The sequence below is a fragment of the Podarcis tiliguerta genome (genome assembly GCF_965153285.1).
Source record: "Podarcis tiliguerta genome assembly, chromosome: 1".
NCBI lineage: Eukaryota > Metazoa > Chordata > Lepidosauria > Squamata > Lacertidae > Podarcis > Podarcis tiliguerta.
Window position 1 is genome coordinate 103200855 of NC_139534.1, and position 19204 is coordinate 103220058.

Genomic DNA, 19204 nt, shown 5'->3' on the forward strand with positions numbered 1-19204 from the left:
GACTATTTCATTTCTTATTAAATCTCTATTCCTCCTTGCTGTTTTCTACTGGGACACAGCATCCTGCTGGTTGTCTGTTCTTTTCTGCTGTCTTTGCCGCCCAATGGTTAATTTGTCAAGAGCTCATTTAATCTCACTGTCCTCTGTGTATGATCCCTATATTTTTATCTGTCTTGGACCTTAATCTGAACTAGAGAAAACTTCTCCTTTTTAACCTCATCTGCCCTAGCCTTCCCCATACCCTCTTCCACCCTAAAGGTAAAGGTAAAGGGACCCCTGAACATTAGTTCCAGTCGTGGACGACTCTGGGGTTGTGGCGCTCATCTCGCTTTACTGGCCGAGGGAGCCAACGTTTGTCCGCAGACAGCTTCCGGGTCATGTGGCCAGCATGACTAAGCCGCTTCTGGCAAACCAGAGCAGCACACGGAAATGCCGTTTACCTTCCCGCCGGAGCGGTACCTATTTATCTACTTGCACTTTGATGTGCTTTTGAACTGCTAGGTTGGCAGGAGCAGGGACTGAGCAATGGGAGCTCACCCTGTCGCGGGGATTTGAACCGCCGACCTTTTGATCAGCAAGCCCTAGGCTCTGTGGTTTAACCCACAGCGCCACCTGCGTCCCTTCCACCCTATTTGGAGGTTAATGATGCCTCTCTAACTCTGGCCATGGCAGCAAGCCATGCTTCTCTGATATCTGGTGTTCTGTGAGGCCAAAGTAAACCCTCAAAAATGGATCTTCTCATGTGCTACTTCAGGTGTCACTAGTACTTGGGAAGATTACATTTACTAGGGCCTACTTGATAAATATGTAGAAAAATAATGGCAATTACTCTTTGGATTCAAGGTGCCAGATGAAAGCAGGCCAAGTTTTAGATCATTACTTGCTGTGCAGAAGTAAAAATGGATTTTTTTTTAACTGGGCAGCCTAGTCTATGACACATGACAATTGGCTGTAACTAAATCAGTCTTTCTCGCTATGTATTCAACTCATTAAATTTGTATTTCTGTCTAGCTTTCATTACTGGGATAACCTTAGATCCTCTTTCCTTGATGGCAGAAAAAGATCTGTATTACATAGTCTTCTTTGTGGCAGTACGTACAGTGTTTAAGAATGTAGCAAACCTCTGCATGTCTACTCAGAAGTAAGTCCAAATGATTTCAGTAGAACTTACTCCCAAGTAAGTGTGCATAGAATTGTAAACATATGTGTAGAATCTATAGGGTTGGGTATTTACTTCGTTGTTTTTTTTTAAAAAACGAAGTAAATATTTATATCTGCAGTGAAAAAAAGATGGAGGCCACTTTGTTATTCAAAAGGGTGACTGATTCACCATTGAGCAAACTGAGCAGCACAATCACTCTCAAGACTGGGATTGCAAACATCAGTTAACTATATTTTACACTTACTTTTTATTACAGGATGCTGTAGCCAGTTTTAAACAAGCATTGAAGTGGCTGATGGATACTGCCGCTTCAAGATCTACACCTAATACATTTGAAGCTGCAGAAATATATTTTTTTATGGGCCAGTGCTATATGGAGCAAGTCTCCTTATTAGAGGTACATATTTCTTAAGTGTTATGGCATTTTGGTTTTAAACATTGTACACAAAAGTTTTGATTGTGTTGTTCAAATGAGTTAAAGACGAGCGTTGGGATACTCTTCAATGGTTTGTTGGAAATCCAAAACTGTTTTAAATTTTGCTTAGGCATGTCAGACAAAGTAATTTGAAGGGAAGGGGATTGTTGTTGTTTAGTCGTGTCCGACGCTTCGTGACCCCATGGACCAGAGCACGCCAGGCATTCCTGTCTTCCACTGCCTCCCGCAGCTTGGTCAAACTCATGCTGGTACCTTCGAGAACACTGTCCAACCATCTCGTCTTCCATCGTCCCCTTCTCCTTGCGCCCTCAATCTTTCCCAACATCAGGGTCTTTTCCAGGGAGTCTTCTCTTCTCATGAGGTGGCCAAAGTATTGGAGCCTCACCTGAGGGCTATTCCAGTTGGGCAGTAGCACTTCAGCCACACCTCTTAGGATAGTGCCCACCTAGGCACAGAGACTAAGTGCAAGTTTTAGCTACCCCGTTCTGCCAGGAGAAGCCAATGCAAGGACTCCCTTTGGAACAACAGGGCTTTCCTTCCTCTTCTCTTCCCTGTGCACCTCCCTCAGATCTGCTTTGGAGGGTCAGCAGATCCCCCAGAACAATGTGTAGGGGTAGGAGAGGGAAGATCATTCTCCTTAGCGCCCTGTTGAATTCCACTCCTGGATCCTTTCTGCCTGGAATATCAACCAGCTAAGCTATTGATGGGTTGCAATTATACTTCTATTGCAATATTGTTTTTAGCTATTATCAGCTTAGTATATGTATAGGCAGGGGATTCATTTTTATAATAAATAAATTAATAACAATAGTACATCATCTGGTAAAGCAACAAATGTTTAGGATTACAGGATTATCAATTTGCCACTGTTCTTCTCCCATGCTGGCACGCTTGAACTTCTTATGCTTGAAGACAGGAATGCAGTTTTGTCTCAGGAACTTCTAAGCAGCCTGTTCCCAGAAGAAACCCCAGTGAAGTTCCTGCCTTTTGTTTCTGGCAATAGCTTAGCAATTCTTTCTGCATTTCTTTGTTACTCAGGTTTGTACTTTTCTCTGTTTTCTGCTCTGTGTGCTCAGGATCCTTTTATTCATTCTCTCAATTATTTCTCTGTATTTTTCTGTCTCTTGTAGCTAGTTTTGTGTGTCTAATCTTTGTGGCAAGTGGAATCTTCCCTTGGCTGTTCCAGTGTCACAAGCTTAATTAATTCTCTGGTTGTCTACATTTTGTTTTTATTCCTTTTGCTAGTTTGTGTGATTGATATTAATTGATTCTGTGTTCAGTTGGTTCTTAAATTCTTTCAATAATTGTTTACGATTCATTCCCCTTTGTGATTGTCATAATTGATTATTTTAATTAATTCCCCTCTGTGATTTGCCATGATTAATAATACCCTGCAGTGATTTTCTGTCTTGAACCCCATGGTTCCATTGGGATTAGACATGGATTGGCAAGTTCAGACTGATGAGGACGAGGCAGAAGCAGAAGGGGTGTGTGAATAATGGGAACTGGGGATGGAGGTTCTCCCATTTCCTATCCATCCTGCAGAACAGAGAGCCTTATTGGGGACTGAAGAGGGCATTAACAACCCACAGGAGATATCTGAGCTGAAGGGGGCAGTGGCTGGACAGGAGCCAGAATGGGAGGGCAAAACCTTACTGTCTCTATGAGAGGAATTTCTGGTATTTGAACCATCACCTTTTTCATTGGCACTGCATTTTCATAGCAAATTGTTGGGATGAGTGCTGAAGAATTTAGTTAAGTGTCTGTGTTTCCTCAATATGTTATGTCCCCCCACTCCCTTGATATACTATAGAAAATTAACTTTAAATGTTTAATATGAAAAAGAGAGTTCAAAACAAAATACTGATCACTTCCACTATGCCCCTTGTAAAAGCATGCACTGGGTACAGCAGGACATGGTTCACTTTGATCAATTTTACTAACGTCTCTAAAAAATACAGAGCATATATTTTGATCAAGAAGGCTTGTCAAGAGTAACCCACCCACCCTCTTTGTGGCCACTCACCTCATACCATAACAAGAAGGCTTGTCGAGTGATTTCCTTAAATTGGAATTAAAATACTTTATATGCCCAAACAGCTGATAATATTCTTGTTCAATTAAGTGCAGTAAACAAAATGGCCGAATTGGATGTTGTTTAGTCGTTTAGCTGTGTCCGACTCTTCGTGACCCCATGGACCAGAGTAGCCCAGGCACTCCTGTCTTCCACTGCCTCCCGCAGTTTGGTTAAACTCCTGCTGGTAGCTTCGAGAACATTGTCCAACCATCTCATCCTCTGTCGTCCCCTTCTCCTAGTGCCCTCCATCTTTCCCAACATCAGGGTCTTTTCCAGGGAGTCTTCTCTTCTCATGAGGTGGCCAAAGTATTGGAGCCAAATTGGATAGATTTGATTAATTAGATTTTCTATTCCTCTTTCCATTACAACGAATCTCAAAGAGGCTCACAGACAATAAATAACAATAACATAATAATACATCCCAGGTACGACATAGGTCATATATAAATTAACAAATCATCAGTAAAACAATAACAATATATATAGCACCGTTAGCAAACCAGCAACTAAAAAGTAATCTAAGCATCACAGTTACAGCATAGTCAAACTGGGTCAATATGAAAAAAATAGGCAGTAAATGGTCTTGTCTGGGATAGATAATAACAATTAGAAGTCTTAATAAGACATTTAACTTCTGTTTTGTTAATATGTGGCCAGTTTGGTAATATCTAAAAAATGGTCCTATTTACTAACTCATATAACAGCAGATACTGTCTGGGCCTCTTGAAGTGTGTTGTTAAAAGCTATTTTCAGAATGTGAAGCCTATTTAAACATTGGAATTTGTCTCTCCATAACTGGTATCATTTGCCTAATTTCATGCAGTACAAAGTCCTAAAGCTGTAAACGTTTTATATTGTTGACAATATATTCTAGACAAAGGGCAATATTTAGTAATACTAGCTTTATTGTATTTTTAGGCCTGTGACGCTTTTACTTCTGCTGTCAAGCTATATCCACGTTATGCAGATGCATACTATCAGCGAGGGCTTTGCAGAATGCAGCTCCATCAACCTAAGTGCATATTAGATTTTAACAAAACACTTGCTGTTCAACCAGACCATTTTCAGGTAATGCTGAAAATTTGATTTTTGGAGACACTGAAATAGAGCTTATCTTATCTCAATGTTCTACATTTAGCAATAAAAATATGGTAAAGGGACCCCTGACCATTAGGTCCAGTCGTGGCCGACTCTGGAGTTGCGGCGCTCATCTTGCTTTGTTGGTCAAGGGAGCCGGCGTACAGCTTCTGGGTCATGTGGTCAGCATGACTAAGCCGCTTCTGGTGAACCAGAGCAGCGCACGGAAACACCTTTTGCCTTCCCGCCAGAGTGGTACCTATTTACCTACTTGCACTTTGACGTGCTTTCGAACTGCTAGGTTGGCAGGAGCTGGGACTGAACAATGGGAGCTCACCCCGTCATGGGGATTCGAACCGCCGACCTTCTGATTGGCAAGTCCTAGGCTCTGTGGTTTAACCCACAGCGCCACCTGCGTCCCAGCAATAAAAATAGTAGATTGCAAATCCCTGGAAAAGTTGATTCTAGTTCGTCTTCATTAAATTTACTTTGTGGTATACCAGGGCCAATGGTGTGGGCTGAAATTTCAGGCCTGTTCATTTAGCCACACCCCTACCTATCCAAACACATACATCTCTGTGTAGGCATTCTGTGTCTATATAGTAAGAAGCATTCATTACCATGCAAGCAGTTTTCTAGAGGCCTCTGTTACATTCCTATTTAACATCTCTTGCCAGGTACTCATGCAAAAGGGGGTCCTTCTGCAGAGTGAGGCCTTCTGGACAAGGTAACCAGAAAATTGTCTAAACAGCTGCTGTAGCTTGCCACTGGAACCCGACATGCTGTTTTAAATTTAGAAATTTTAAAGTTATTTGTAACCCAGGCCACCTCACCCAGAGGACTTCACTCTGAAGATCCCCCCTTGGCTCTTTCTCAGAACAAGTTGAGTCGAAAAACTTCTAGGAAAAGAAAACAAAGAAACAAATAAAGGGAGGTATCAGGAGGAGCAGGAATGAGGAGATGGCAGGGTGACAGAGTGTGGTGATGTTTGCTTCGCTAGCCACCTCAGGCAGCATAATGTCTGGTACTGGGCCTGTTGGTGTTTGTTTCCTTCTAAAATGTGTTTGTTTTCTTCTGCGATGCTTTTGTAAAGGCATATTTAAGTCGTGCTGCTTACTATGGATGCAAAGGAAGATTCTCCAAGGGAATAATGAATTGCAATGAAGCCCTCAGAATTCAGCCTACAAGCGTGAGAGCCTATCTTTCTAGAGGAGCACTGAAGTTTTATAACAGGGTAAAAACGTTGTCTTATTTTTGTGTGTGATGAAGTATGTTGCCTTTTGCAGGTAAAGACAGATGTTTGGAGTACACTGCTGCTCATTTTAAAGAAGAATTGAAAACTTACGATTAACACACCAATGTAGTAATCAGCCTTAAATGAACATATTCTTGAAATATAGGGTGGGATTCAATGTCAATAGAAGCCTAGTTTCCCCTTGCACAACAAGTCCCCACCCCTGCTGCTTGTTCCCCTGAAATTGGTTCATTTTTTTGGGGGGGGGGAATCCCTAAAACAGTGCATGGGGGGCAGGAGGAGAGGGGGATTGTTCCTTTGCCAAGCCAAAATGCTTGCTCTGACACAACAACCACATGAGTACAATGTTGAATCCCTCCCATAGTTTAATAATAATTGTAAGAAATAGCACACTTTCATGTCATGAAGGTGGACACAAGTGTCTGTTTGTTTAAAAAATAACTATAACTATAGTTACAACATATAGGTGAGGTAATACTTTAAATGATCCTTGTGAAGCTTATAAACTTCTGCCCCTTTCATCTGCCCAATCCCTGAAAATCTCAGGGTGCTTTTTCCAAAAGAATTGCCTTGCTGGATCAGACAAAAATCTGCTTTGATTCAAACAAGACGCAAGCCACTACAAGCAGGCAACAGGTGATGGTCATTCTCTTTTTCCAGCATCAGGTAACATATATGTATTCTGCCTCTGAATATCAAGCTTCCATTTACAAGCTTGATTAATAGGCTTGGTTAGATCTGTTCTGCCTCCTATATCTATTTTTCTATCTAACTATTTTAAAAACCCTATAACCTGTTGGCCATCACTATGTCTTATGGTGGTGAAGTCCATAAATTAATTATACCTTGTGTGAAGAAATGTTGTTCATAATCTCCTGCCAGGTAACTTCACTGAATGACCACTTGTATTATGAAAGAGAAAAATTCTCTCTGCTGTTTTCACCTTCATAATTTTATAAACCTCCAAATCACAGGTTTACATATAATAATAATAATACTAATAATACTAATAATAATAAATTTTATTTATATCCCGCCCTCCCCAGCCGAAGCTGGGCTCAGGGCGGCTAACAACAATAAAACAGTACAAAAGTACAGCACAAACAACACTCTAAAATCATTCATTATAAAGTTAATTATAGAGGAATGTGTAGAGATATTCATTAGACAGATTATTTCGTGATTTTAGGTAATATGACTAATGCTATGTCATTTTTTTCTTGCAGACTTACAAACATGCCGTTGAAGATTTAAGTAAAGCTATAGACCTAGACAACGGTTGCATTTTGGCATATTACAATAGAGCACTTTCTTACCACTGCTTGAAGGACAGCAAAAATGTATGTATCTTTTTAAAAGAGCAGTCACATAATACTTTTCAATTGCTTTACCTCTATTTCTGAATCTGAATGTCCTGCTTTTATTTTTAATTATACCTTTTTCCAGTTTATGACATTTGTTTACTTACTGTGTTTACTAACTTCAGTCTAGAGTTCTGTGTACGTTGTAGCATTTGCATTGAGCTCTTATTCCCATTCACTTTGGGTGGAAGGCTCAGAGATTGTGGGAGTTACTTGCTACAACAGATGAAGGGCACCAAGTTGGGGGAAGGCTATTCTATGATTTCATGAATTTATAGAATCACGTTGACAGACCCTTGCACACCTTAAGAACCCACAATGATGCAAATAGATGATTGCAAAAGCACATTTAATATGGCAAATGACAAGTGGTTGTTCTGCCTTTCTGTGTTGATTTTAGCTTTGTTGTTGTCATGATGCCAATATTTGACAGCAAAAAGTGCCAGTTGCTTTTTCTTGCATTTTCAGTATTTATATCCCAAGCCTATTAGTGTATGAATATTCTAACCAGTAATGTGGGATGTAAATTTTTCCAAAATGTAAATTTTCCAATGTTTTGCTTTTCCATGGAAATCTTTCTGTTTCATAAGTTTATTAGTTAAATGAATGGATGCCAGTTGCAAATACAATATTAGGCAAGCTTAGAGGTTTCAATTTTTTTGGCCTTGTTTCCTAAATATGCACACTGAAAAATTTCCTATTCACAAATTACCCTAAACATGCTAATTCACATAGGAAATTCCCCCCACGAAACCCACATCACTGGTCTTAACTGTTTCCCTACCTTTGTACCACATATGAGGAATACGTTGATGGTTGGTTCATAAAAGATTTGCTGAATGTGCAAATTCAGTGAAAGAAAAAACCCTGCATTTTAAAAAATGTATTTAAATGCTATATTTTTCTTAATTTGCTGTATTTTTTCTTAACTTTATCAGACTTTCTATGAAAACCAATAAAAATTACTTAACCAATAAAACTTAATCAGACACATGTAACTACCGCAGTTAAAGACAGATTTACTAAGATGACCAGAGGTAGTTCAAAATCAATAGTCCTGTTAAGCAGATGGTGCAATTGGGAAATTCCAAGGTCCATTATATCTTGTAGTTTTGATGATAAATTGACTTCTAAGAGTCGCTCAAGGGACTCCTGTCAGCTACAGTGCCATGGTTAAGGTCCTTTTCTTTCCCCAAATCGCCAAGTTGGGAAGAATGAATTGCTTTTAGCTATGCCAAATTTATTCTTAATCTATTTCTCCCTTGTATTTCATAACAGCAGACTTTATAGTCACTATAGTTCATGAAACTAAGGCTAAAACAAAATATTGAAAATTAATTACTTTCTCTGAACTTTGCTGAAGCTTGGAAAATTGTACATTTAATTCTTTGTTAAACACCCTAGTAAAGTTATATAGTATAAGCCACATTTCTCAAGCCTTTATTCCAGGAATGGGGAACCTCTGACCCTTCAGAATTTGTTGGCTCCCATCAGCCACAGTCCACATGGCTAATGGTCAGGGAGGGTTGGAGTTGTAGCTCACTCCGTACCATCTGAAGGGCCACAGACTTCTCAACCCTGCTTTATTTCTTTGAAAAGCAAACAGGTAATTAATCAGATGGGGAGATTAGAATGTCTTTATACAGGATAATGAGATTCCATAATTTGCCCAATTATCAGTTACTGTGTGTATTTTTACAGGCTTTGAAAGATTATGGGATTGTTCTTCTTCTTGAGCCCAGCAAGGATATTGTTCTGAAAGTGTTGATCAACCGTGCCTTACTCTATGTAGATTTGAACCAACATGCTAATGCACTAGAGGTACAGACCTAACTTAGTCATGTCCTGTTACTTTCAGTAGGTCTCTTCTGAATATAGCCTAGTTGCTTAGGCACTCAAGAGGGTGGTGACCAGTCAGCTTCAGATATTCTTGGTGATGGCTGTTTATCTAAATTCACTTCATTCTGTCGTTAGGTTCCAGTTTGGCTTTGGTCTCCCTGATGGACGACTTCTTTCTGTAGTGAGATGAGAGAGTGCAGCTCTGTTGATTCTCCTAGATCTGCATTTTACTGGAATGCCTTTATGTACTGAGGGTGGTAGGCACAGTGGTGTGATGGTTCCAGTCCTAACCAAAGGGCCGATTCCAGAGGGTGGGAAGTGTGTGGCTTCTACTCAGCCCCATGTAAATTGGTTTGTGGGGTTGCACAGGACTTTATTTTGTCCCCCCAATGCTACATCTATATGGAGCTGCTGGGTGAGGTGATTAGGGTGCCAACAATATGCAGATAACACCCAGCTCTGTTTCTTCATGTTATCTGAGTCAGCTGAAGATGTGCAGTTTCTTGTACATCTGGTGTCTGGCTACTGTGGTTGGCTAGATGAGGTCTAGTAATTGGAAACTGAATCTGGACTGGAAATGCTCTGGTTAGATGTTTCCTATATCAGGGAACTGGGTGGATGACTTGTTCTTGATGGGAATGCACGTCTGGACTGATGTTATTCTAATAACAGTCTAAAACCTGGCTGTTTACAAAGATGTTTGGGGGCTGTGACTGATTCTGTGCTGAGTTAGTTGCTTTATATCTGGTCTATGTGCCATGTTTTAATTGCTGTTGATGGTTATTTATTGCAGACTTACTGTTCCCTGCACTGAGATCTCTGGATTAATGATGGGATGTACATACTTAAAATAAAATCTAAAAACTTTCTTTTTTCTCAGAAAGTGCTGGTTTCCACTCACAGCTGTGGGTATGAGCAATGTGCTAGCATTATAGGCACTTACTGGATGATGCCTGTGGCGTCAGTGCTGGGTGCATCACAAATATTTTCTTTCTCTGTTTTTAGGACTTTGCAGAAGTAGCACTGAGTAAGCCAAAAGATATTAAACTACTTCAAAATATTGGACACTGCTGTCATAGGTAATAATACCGAACAGTAGGGATTTAGAATAAATGTTTTGATGTCATGGTTTACAATAGAGTTGGCAAAGCAGAAGTTGAGGAACATTTCAATTGCAATGGGTGGTTTCCCGAGCAAGAGGTTGAATGGTTTTCTTGTGTGCTTTTAGTTCTTAGGCCCTGTAGCTCTGCTCTTTCCCACAGGCTTTTCACCTAGGGCCAGATCAGTGTGGAATCCTTTTAGCATGCTAGCTGGGCAGTGGCAGCAGTGCAAAAATTACTGGAGGCTGTTCCCCCACCATTGCCTTTTCTCCAGGGCTGGTCAAACCAGAGTGGGGATGCTTTAGTCTGCGCTGCAGTTCAGGAAGGGCACAGAAAGCGTGTGAAAAGAGAAGCTATTATTCAACCCCTCTTCCATTCTGGATAGGCTGCAAAGGGGAGACGGAGATTTGGAGCTTGTTTCCTCAGAGGTCTCCCCATCTCTACAGAAAGTTTAGTTAATTAAAAGGAACAGCAATCAGGGAGCACCCTCCATTTCAGGTTGGACTGTATAGTATATGAGGAAACTTAGCCCTTCATGCTCAGCTTCCCCCACCAAGTCTCAGGAAAGCTTCCCATAGAAGACGAAGGAGATCAGTCAGATGGTGGTGGGTGGTAACAGCCTGAACAGCACATAGATCAGATTTTAAAGTCAAAGTTCTAATCTGCCCCTGTATCCAGAACAGGACATTTACAATAAGAAAAATGCTGCTTTGGTCTGCTTCTGAACAAGTTCATATGATCAGCACAATATGTGACTCATGCTTGAAAAAGGAATAGAGATGGTGAAATAAATACCATAAACCATGACAAAATAAGCCATGTGAGAATGCTTTATACAAAAATGAGAGGGATGTTTTGGCTACAAATTATATTTATGGTCCTGGTTTCTGCACCATTGCTTGTTCACTCATTGTAAAGTATATAATATCAAATGCTGCTAATAAAACACTTAATTTCAAATGTATATTGATTTTCAGACTTCAGAAATACGAAGAAGCTGTGCAGTCATTTTCAAAGGTTATTAAAATAGATCCCTTTGCTCTGGATGGCTATATTGGACGAGGAAATGCATATCTGGAATATGGTCATGAGAAAGGTACTAGACAAGCCCAGAAAGATTTTGCAAGAGCAATACATCTGAATCCATTGTGCATAAAGGCCAGACTTTGTGCAGGATATAGTTTGCAGGTAATGTATTGGTAACTGTGTCTTTATAATATTCGATTGCACTCAGCAAAATTAAACTTCCTCTGACAATTTAGGGCATTCACTTAAAATACATAATGAACATTAAAGATTTAAACACTTTTCTTAAGGATAAAATAACCAGCACATATAACTGTGATTGTAGGTCAATTATTTTCATTTCTCATACCTAGATTAAATCTATTTTTAACCAATAAGAAGAACTGATGCCCTCTGATTTATGTAAGACCTGTGCCTATCATACATAGCACTCTTAACTGTTGTGGAGATCAATAATAGAAAGCAGTACTATTTTCCTATGAAATTCATAGGGAAAAGAATCAGAGTAGGAGCTGTTTTCCACACTTCCCATAGTGCACCCTGTAACTTCCCATACTTCTCAGCTTTATCCTGCTGTCATGAGGTGTACCACCCTGTATATGGATCGCCTTTTGTGTGAGGTCAGGACATGTGTCCATTTAAAATGTGTGTATACCTTAAACCCTTTTGCCTAATAAATAACCTGTAATATCAGGAAGTAGAAAGATTGGTTTCTTACACGGAAATGAGAGACAGTATATGGGCTTTAGGCAGGAAATTTACAACTATGATCCCTAAAAACAAACCATGTTAAAGTCCAGACTAGCACCCTTTGTCACAGCACTGGCAAAGTGGTTAAGGAGAAAGATACTGGCAGCGTCATAGAGGTATGAGACATTACTATAGAAGATCGGTCCTACTGAGATAGCGGCACTGCAATTAAAACATGACTATCTATTTCAGTAAGTGTCCAAAATATGAGGAGGAGCTTCTACATATAGCCTTGGATCTAGAGATTCTGTGCATGGCACTTGGCTCATGGGGTACTCCTGCTGACAGAAGGGGGGGGGGAGCAGTTTTCACTAATTCTTCCTGCCACCCCCTATGCTCCTTGGAAATCTGCTTCGGGCTACATAGCCCTCCAGAAAGGTGTAAGTGGGTGCTGCAGTGGGAAGGCAGGATTGGAGAAAATACCTCCATCCCCGCTTTCCACCAGTTGGGGTCTCTGCTGGATCAAAGATCCTTCTGTGAATGGAAGAAACTTTTCCACAAATGGAAGAACAATTATGGATGCAAGCTAGTGGAAATGTCGACGTGTTAGTCCTAAAATGAAACTTTGCTGGGAAACTCTTGCACAACACACCGGTCAACGGATTGGAATAGTTCTGCATTAACTGAGATATGAAAAAGGAAATTACAAATTACCTTTTCTTTGCATTTCATATAGCTCACTGTATTGCTGTTGTGGTTTGTCATATAGTAGCTCTCTACACATTGTTTTGAAATAATACACATTTAAATTAGGAACTAGCTTTACAGCCTTTGGGCAGTTTTGTCGATATACTTCCAACAAACACCTACATGGCAAGTAGTGTTTTCAGTCTTCACAAGCTCCTGTAACAGCTTCCCATGCTTCTTTGTAACATGCATAGAACTGCACAGTTAGTGAGCAGTTCTAAAACTGGCCCCCAACCACTAGGTAGGGCAATACAGAGCAGTGGCGTTTTGGTGCATCAGCGTAAAGTGGGGCTGGTTTGGGATCCGACAGGTACCAAGGTAGCTCAGCTCCTCTGTTGGGACATCTTTTTCCAGTGCTCCACACTGGCTGCTAGCAGAAAAGATCTTGCTAGGAGTGAATTTGCTCACATGTTTGTTGCAAGACCAACACAAAGGGAGATTGGAGTACGCTATCCAGAAGGAGGTTGGCACCAACAGAGTGATGTTGGTTGGCATCACTCAGCAGGTGATGTTTACATCACACTGCAGGTGATGGCCAGCAAAGGCTGGCAGAGCTCCAGACTGGCGCTGAGACATTTGGATTTCTGTGCCCATGACATTTGCAGGTTTTCACTTTCTACAATATATAATGGCTAATGAGCCTGAGAACAACACAGGTTTGGTTTTACTGGATAGAATCAAACTATTTAGAATTGTAACATGTATTTTACTTCATTAAAATCTGATTATAAGACGACAATTCAAGGTTCATTTTCTGGACTTTTACTGATTATCTACTGGTTCAGGATGATGGAAGATGTAGTCCAAAATATCTTGAGGGACCAGTTTGATGTTGGTTTTTCTAGGCACATTTTTAAAGAGGTGAGAGGTATGTTTTTTTACTATGTCTGATTTTGTTACTGGTTATGTTAAATTATTGTAGGCTCTTGGAAAGTTTCAGAAAGCTTGGGCCCAGTTTTCAGCAGTTCTTTATATCGATCCCAAGTGTCACATTGCTTATGATGGGCGAGCTGTAGTCTCTCTTCAGATGGGCGATACCTTTGCTGCCTTTCAAGATACAAATGCTGCACTCAAGGTAAATATTTTATCTGTTACTGATCATTTGCAGTGTCCTTCCTTGCTTGTAATTTATACCCTTCATGTAAACTCTGTCTTTCCACGGTATCTCCAATTTGCTTGTAATTTGCTCCTTATCTTTGACAGTTACTCATATGCACTCAGCCTTTCACAGGCTGGCATACAAGACATGTATGTGATGGTTTGCGTGTCCCGATTTCCCCAGGTTCTCAGGGCAATTCTGCAACATTCTTTTTACTTCTCATGTGAGAGAGAGTTGACTCCTCTCTCTTAAGTTAGTTTTCTTAAGTGCAGCTGCCACAGCATTTCATAGTGCCCATTTCCATTTCATGCTGTAAAAGGCAAGAGGGAGTGAGTGGAGGAGGAGGGCTTCAGGGATATCATAGTTGCCAGGGAGATTGAGGGTCTTGGTGAAGGAGAGTGTCCACCTTTAGGAAGAGGGAAACATTCCCTTAGAAGGGATCCATTCCTTGGGGGAGAAACATCTATCCTCTTGTGCCAAAGATACTTCTCTGGTGGGTGGGTGGATCGCAGCAGTGGGTGATATATGATTTTTAAGAATATAGATAATTGTGGACAGTGCTTTTTTCTGGGGGGACGCAGGGGTACGCATACCCCTAAACATCTTGTGAATCTAAGTTTGGCCTCATTGAGGGGCAGTATTTCAAGATGCGTAGGAAAATGAGAGTACCCCTAAACATTTTTTAAAAGAAAAAAGCACTGATTGTGGATGTGGTGGGCATGCAGACCACAGGGTGAATTGCCTGCATGGCATGAAGGTTGCACAGATGTTGCCAGTTGTCTAGATAGCATGGTAGATAGTGCTGGGGAAGAGTCAGTCGTCACGGTGCATGTAGGCACCAATGACATGGGGAAATTCAACAAGTGTACTCTGTGCATATGGGTGGGTTTCCAAGTTTAGTTTGCACTTCTAAGTTCATTCTCATGCATATATCTACTCTGCTGCTGTGTATAAACATCTCCGCTTTTAGATCATAATTTGAAGGTAACTGTCCAGATCAAGATATTACTGTCTATTTCTAACAACTATGTCCTTTATGAGTTCTATTCCTACAATTTTATTTATGTTGACTATATTTCAGGTAACTACAAGTGCAGAGCTGCTTACTAATCGAGGTGTCATTAACCAGTTTATGGGATATTTAAACTGTGCCATGAAAGATTATCAGCAAGCTATCTCCATTGACCCCAGCTATGCTTTGGCATATTTCAATGCAGCAAATATCTACTTTAACAACAGGCAGTTTTCACAGGTCTGTATTTGATTCTGTGCACGCTAATCTTCTTGAACTCTTTTCCTTGGAATGGTTTGCTTGCATGATTTCAGTTAGTAGAAGATTTTTTAGCACAATCCTTAAAGCTCAAGGATGGGTGACTCACATCCTGATTTTCCAGACTGACTGGAAAGGTCACTCTGTACAAGTTTTGGGGTGGAGGCAGAAGGGAGAACTATGCTAGAGTCTAAGGCCCTTTCCCCATATGGCAGTACTGTGGGGTACTGGGCAGTTGCTTGCCCTACAGCAGTGCTCTGTCTGCTGATCTGTCAACAACACCAATATCAACAGCAAGCGTAGGAGGAACTAGCAATTGCAAGGCTGCAGGATCGTGTATCTGCTTAGATGTGTTCATACCACCCATTGGGATTTATGTACACAGTACTTAGGGATGCAGGTGGCACTGTGGTCTAAACCACAGAGCCTAGGGCTTGCCGATCGGCGGTTCAAATCCCCACGACAGGGTGAGCTCCCGTTGTTCAGTCCCAGCTCCTGCCCACCTAGCAGTTCAAAAGCATGTTAAAGTGCAAGTAGATAAATAGGTATCACTTCAACGGGAAGGTAAACGGCATTTCCGTGCGCTGCTCTGGCAGGAAGGTAAATGGCGTTTCCGTGCGCTGCTCTGGTGGGAAGGTAAATGGCGCTTCCGTGCGCTGCTCTGGTTCGCCAGAAGCGGCTTAGTCATGCTGGCCATATGACCCAGAAGCTGTCTGTGGACAAACGCCGGCTCCCTTGACCTATAGAGCGAAATGAGCGCCGCAACCCCAGAGTCATTCGCTACTGGACCTTAAGGTCGGGGTACCTTTACCTTTTTATTACACAGTACTTAAAATTTTGCATGCCCGAACTAGCTGTTTTTATGACAAAAAATGCCATTCCCAGATATTAAATGAATATACTCTACTTCTGTAGCTATAATTAGCGTTTTACAAGTTAGAAATGACAGCTGATAATGTTACTCTAATATATAACTTTGTAATAGAGCATGGGACAAATAGAATGCTAGTTATCAGAATTTCTTATGAAATGTTCTTTACTGTTCTTTATTTTAAATTTCCAAAAAATAATGATAATTTGAGCAAACTTCTGATCCACTGAGTAACGTAGTAACCAAATATATCAGAATGCATTGTAGATAGCAATGCATTTTTGCAAGCATTATTGTAGGACCAACCCTGTTAAGTAATGTTTATGTATTATATAATCCCCATGCAAAGGGGAAGGCAGTCTTTAGAAGGAAAGGCAGCCCTTTCCAGCATTCATATGGTCTACTGCTTACCACCATTGCTATTGTTGACTTTCCTTCTTCTCCAAAAAGGCAATTTGTGCACATCAGCATTGATATAGATGCAGCAGGTGAAACTGATAGTCCTTTCCTCTATGTGTTTTTCTGGAACTCCAGAAAAGTTCACTGCTGAAAAGGAATAATAATTATTTTTTGTCATCAAAAGTACTGCCAATGGATTATTTGTTTGTTTCTTGAATTTATTAATTGTTTCACATTTAAGCAGTTTTGAAGTGAAAACCTTTTTACAAAATGACCACACGTGAAATAATTTTGAGAACATACCAAAAGCAATACAGTGGTACCTTGGGTTAAGAAGTTAATTCGTTCTGGAGGTCTGTTCTTAACCTGAAACTGTTCTTAACCTGAAGCACCACTTTAGCTAATGGGGCCTCCCACTGCTGCCACGCCGCCGCTAAACGATTTCTGCTCTCATCCCGAAGCAAAGTTCTTAACCCAAGGTAATATTTCTGGGTTAGTGGAGTCTGTAACCTGAAGCATATGTAACCCGAGTTACTACTGTGTAAAATACAGTTCTGTTATTGGCAGTAGTCATGGCTCGGATCAAACAGACTATTCCTTCGCCCCAGGTGAAGCTATAGTACTGCAGTCAGTTCACACCTGATACTACCATTCTGCAGCTGTAGTGGAAGTTTAAAGTATAGGGGGTATGGTTTCTGGGGTATGGTTTCTGTTTGTTAGTATGATACACATTTTTGTGTTTTATATTGTAAACCTACCTGTGATCTTTGGATGAAGGGCAGTATAGAAATTTAATAAACAACAACAACAAAGTTTTGCAGTAAATCAACAACTGAAAAAAAAATGGGATGGCAGAGAAAACAACAAAATACAATTGTTTGGAATAACGTTTGTCTGAATGAATGAATGAATGAGCAAATTGTGCAATTACTGGAGAAAACTACTAGACTGGAATACAACCAGGCTTCCCTAAAACAAAATTCTTCATTCATTTCTCATGTTGTTGTTAGTGATTTTATAAAACAAAAGTAATAAGCAATTTCAAAATGCATATACATTTTATTTATTTTTTTAGGCAAATAACTATTATTCCAAGGCACTGATGCTTGATCCAACAAATGAATCTGCATTCCTAAATCGAGCTATTACAAATACTCTGTTAAAGAAATTTGAAGAAGCAAAAGCAGATTTTGAGCAGGCAATTTGCCTTTCTCCTTTCTCGGCAGCAATATATTTTAACAAGGCAAATCTCTACAGTACATTGCAGGAATATGAGCAAGCTGAGGAAGCCATTTCAAAAGGTAAAAATACTCAGAGATACAGAGAGAGAGAGAGAGAGGGAGAGCGATAGAGAGAGAGAGAGCACCACTGTAGTTTATATACCTTCCTCTTCTTTTAAAAATGCATTGCAAAACTTCAAAATGGTCTGTTAAATGATCTTTCTGATCCCAATAGTCAGAACTATACGGCCCCCAAAATGCTGCATGAATTAGGGAGTGTAAACTTTCAATCTAGATGTTTCTGGACAATCATGCATAGTTGGTCAACAGTATGAGACTTGAATTGTGTTTGGAGGCAGGCAAACTGCTTTTTAGCGTCTCCTCTTTCTTCTTGTGATGTCACACTGGACCCAGGTAGGTTTAGCTCCCCCTAGTGCTTTTTCCCAGCTCTGATCCTGGAAGGGACCCCAAGGTACATTCCTGCCTTTCACTTGAGGCGGCAGCAAAAGAAATTATCTGCATTTTGAACCTATGAGACAGACTGAATCTCAAAATAGAATAAATTAATATTTAGGCTATCTTGTCTGGACTTGTTTCTGAGTAGATATGAAGATGATTGCACAATAAACTTTCTATATCCAAATTATGCAAGCACTTTCAGATGAATATTAGCATATCATTCTTATTTACTCTGAGAAATCACTAATAACAATGCTAACTTCTTACAGCACTGTCAATTCAGCCGTATGATTCCCTGATGTTTAAACTCAGAGCTGATATTCGTGGCAAGATGGGTTTAATGAAAGAAGCTATTGCTGATTACAAGAAAGCTATCAGTATCCAGGAACTTATCAGTGGGTGAAAATATATTTTTGGTGTAGAGTAACACGATCGCCTGTATTAGTTACTTTTCCAGTTTATGTTGAATACCAGTTATCTTTTGTTACTGTATATACTGTTTATACTAATGTATTGGTTGCAAATTATCTTAAATTTTAACTGTGAATGTCTGTACATATTTTATTTACATAACTGAATAGGAAAGATTAAATGAAAAGAACAATGAAAACAATCACTTGGCTATAATAAAGAAAAAAGCAGTTGACTTATTAGAGAAATGTAAATGATAATATCTTTGTTTCTCCATTTTTAAGGACTAGATTTGCTGAAACTTCTTTAGCTGATTTTCCCTCTTATTTAATCAATATGTGAATACTCAAAGTATAATATGGATAAAGCCGAATACAAATAAACAGCTATAATAAAATGGTGGTTTGTTAAGTTATCCTCATGTATTCTAATACAGCAAATACTGACTACCCTTAATGACCATTCAGAGGGGAGGGAAACAGAGAGTGCAGTGCACAGAACAATCCAGTAAGAGCCATTAGAAGAAGAAGAAGAGTTTGGATTTGATATCCTGCCTTTCACTCCCTTTAAGGAGTCTCAAAGTGGCTAGCATTCTCCTTTCCCTTCCTCACCCACAACAAACACTCTGTGAGGTGAGTGGGGCTGAGAGACTTCAAAGAAGTGTGACTAGCCCAAGGTCACCCAGCAGCTGCATGTGGAGGAGCG

The 19204-nt window shown here is 40.1% G+C and overlaps 1 protein-coding gene across 3 annotated transcripts in view; it reads left to right on the plus strand.

Annotated features, from left to right (window-relative positions):
• The window catches only part of TTC6 (tetratricopeptide repeat domain 6), a 69521-nt gene extending 50609 nt beyond the window's left edge, over positions 1 to 18912 (plus strand). For all 3 annotated transcript variants that reach the window (XM_083452255.1, XM_083452254.1, XM_083452256.1), the window contains 11 exons: positions 1419 to 1559; positions 4594 to 4743; positions 5846 to 5986; positions 7234 to 7347; positions 9070 to 9189; positions 10213 to 10286; positions 11285 to 11495; positions 13693 to 13845; positions 14951 to 15121; positions 17485 to 17710; positions 18358 to 18912. In XM_083452255.1, coding sequence (XP_083308381.1) covers positions 1419 to 1559; positions 4594 to 4743; positions 5846 to 5986; positions 7234 to 7347; positions 9070 to 9189; positions 10213 to 10286; positions 11285 to 11495; positions 13693 to 13845; positions 14951 to 15121; positions 17485 to 17710; positions 18358 to 18491 — 1635 coding nt within the window. In that variant the 3' untranslated portion in view covers positions 18492 to 18912. The remainder of the gene's footprint in view (positions 1 to 1418; positions 1560 to 4593; positions 4744 to 5845; positions 5987 to 7233; positions 7348 to 9069; positions 9190 to 10212; positions 10287 to 11284; positions 11496 to 13692; positions 13846 to 14950; positions 15122 to 17484; positions 17711 to 18357) is intronic.
• The last annotated feature ends 292 nt before the right edge of the window (positions 18913 to 19204 follow it).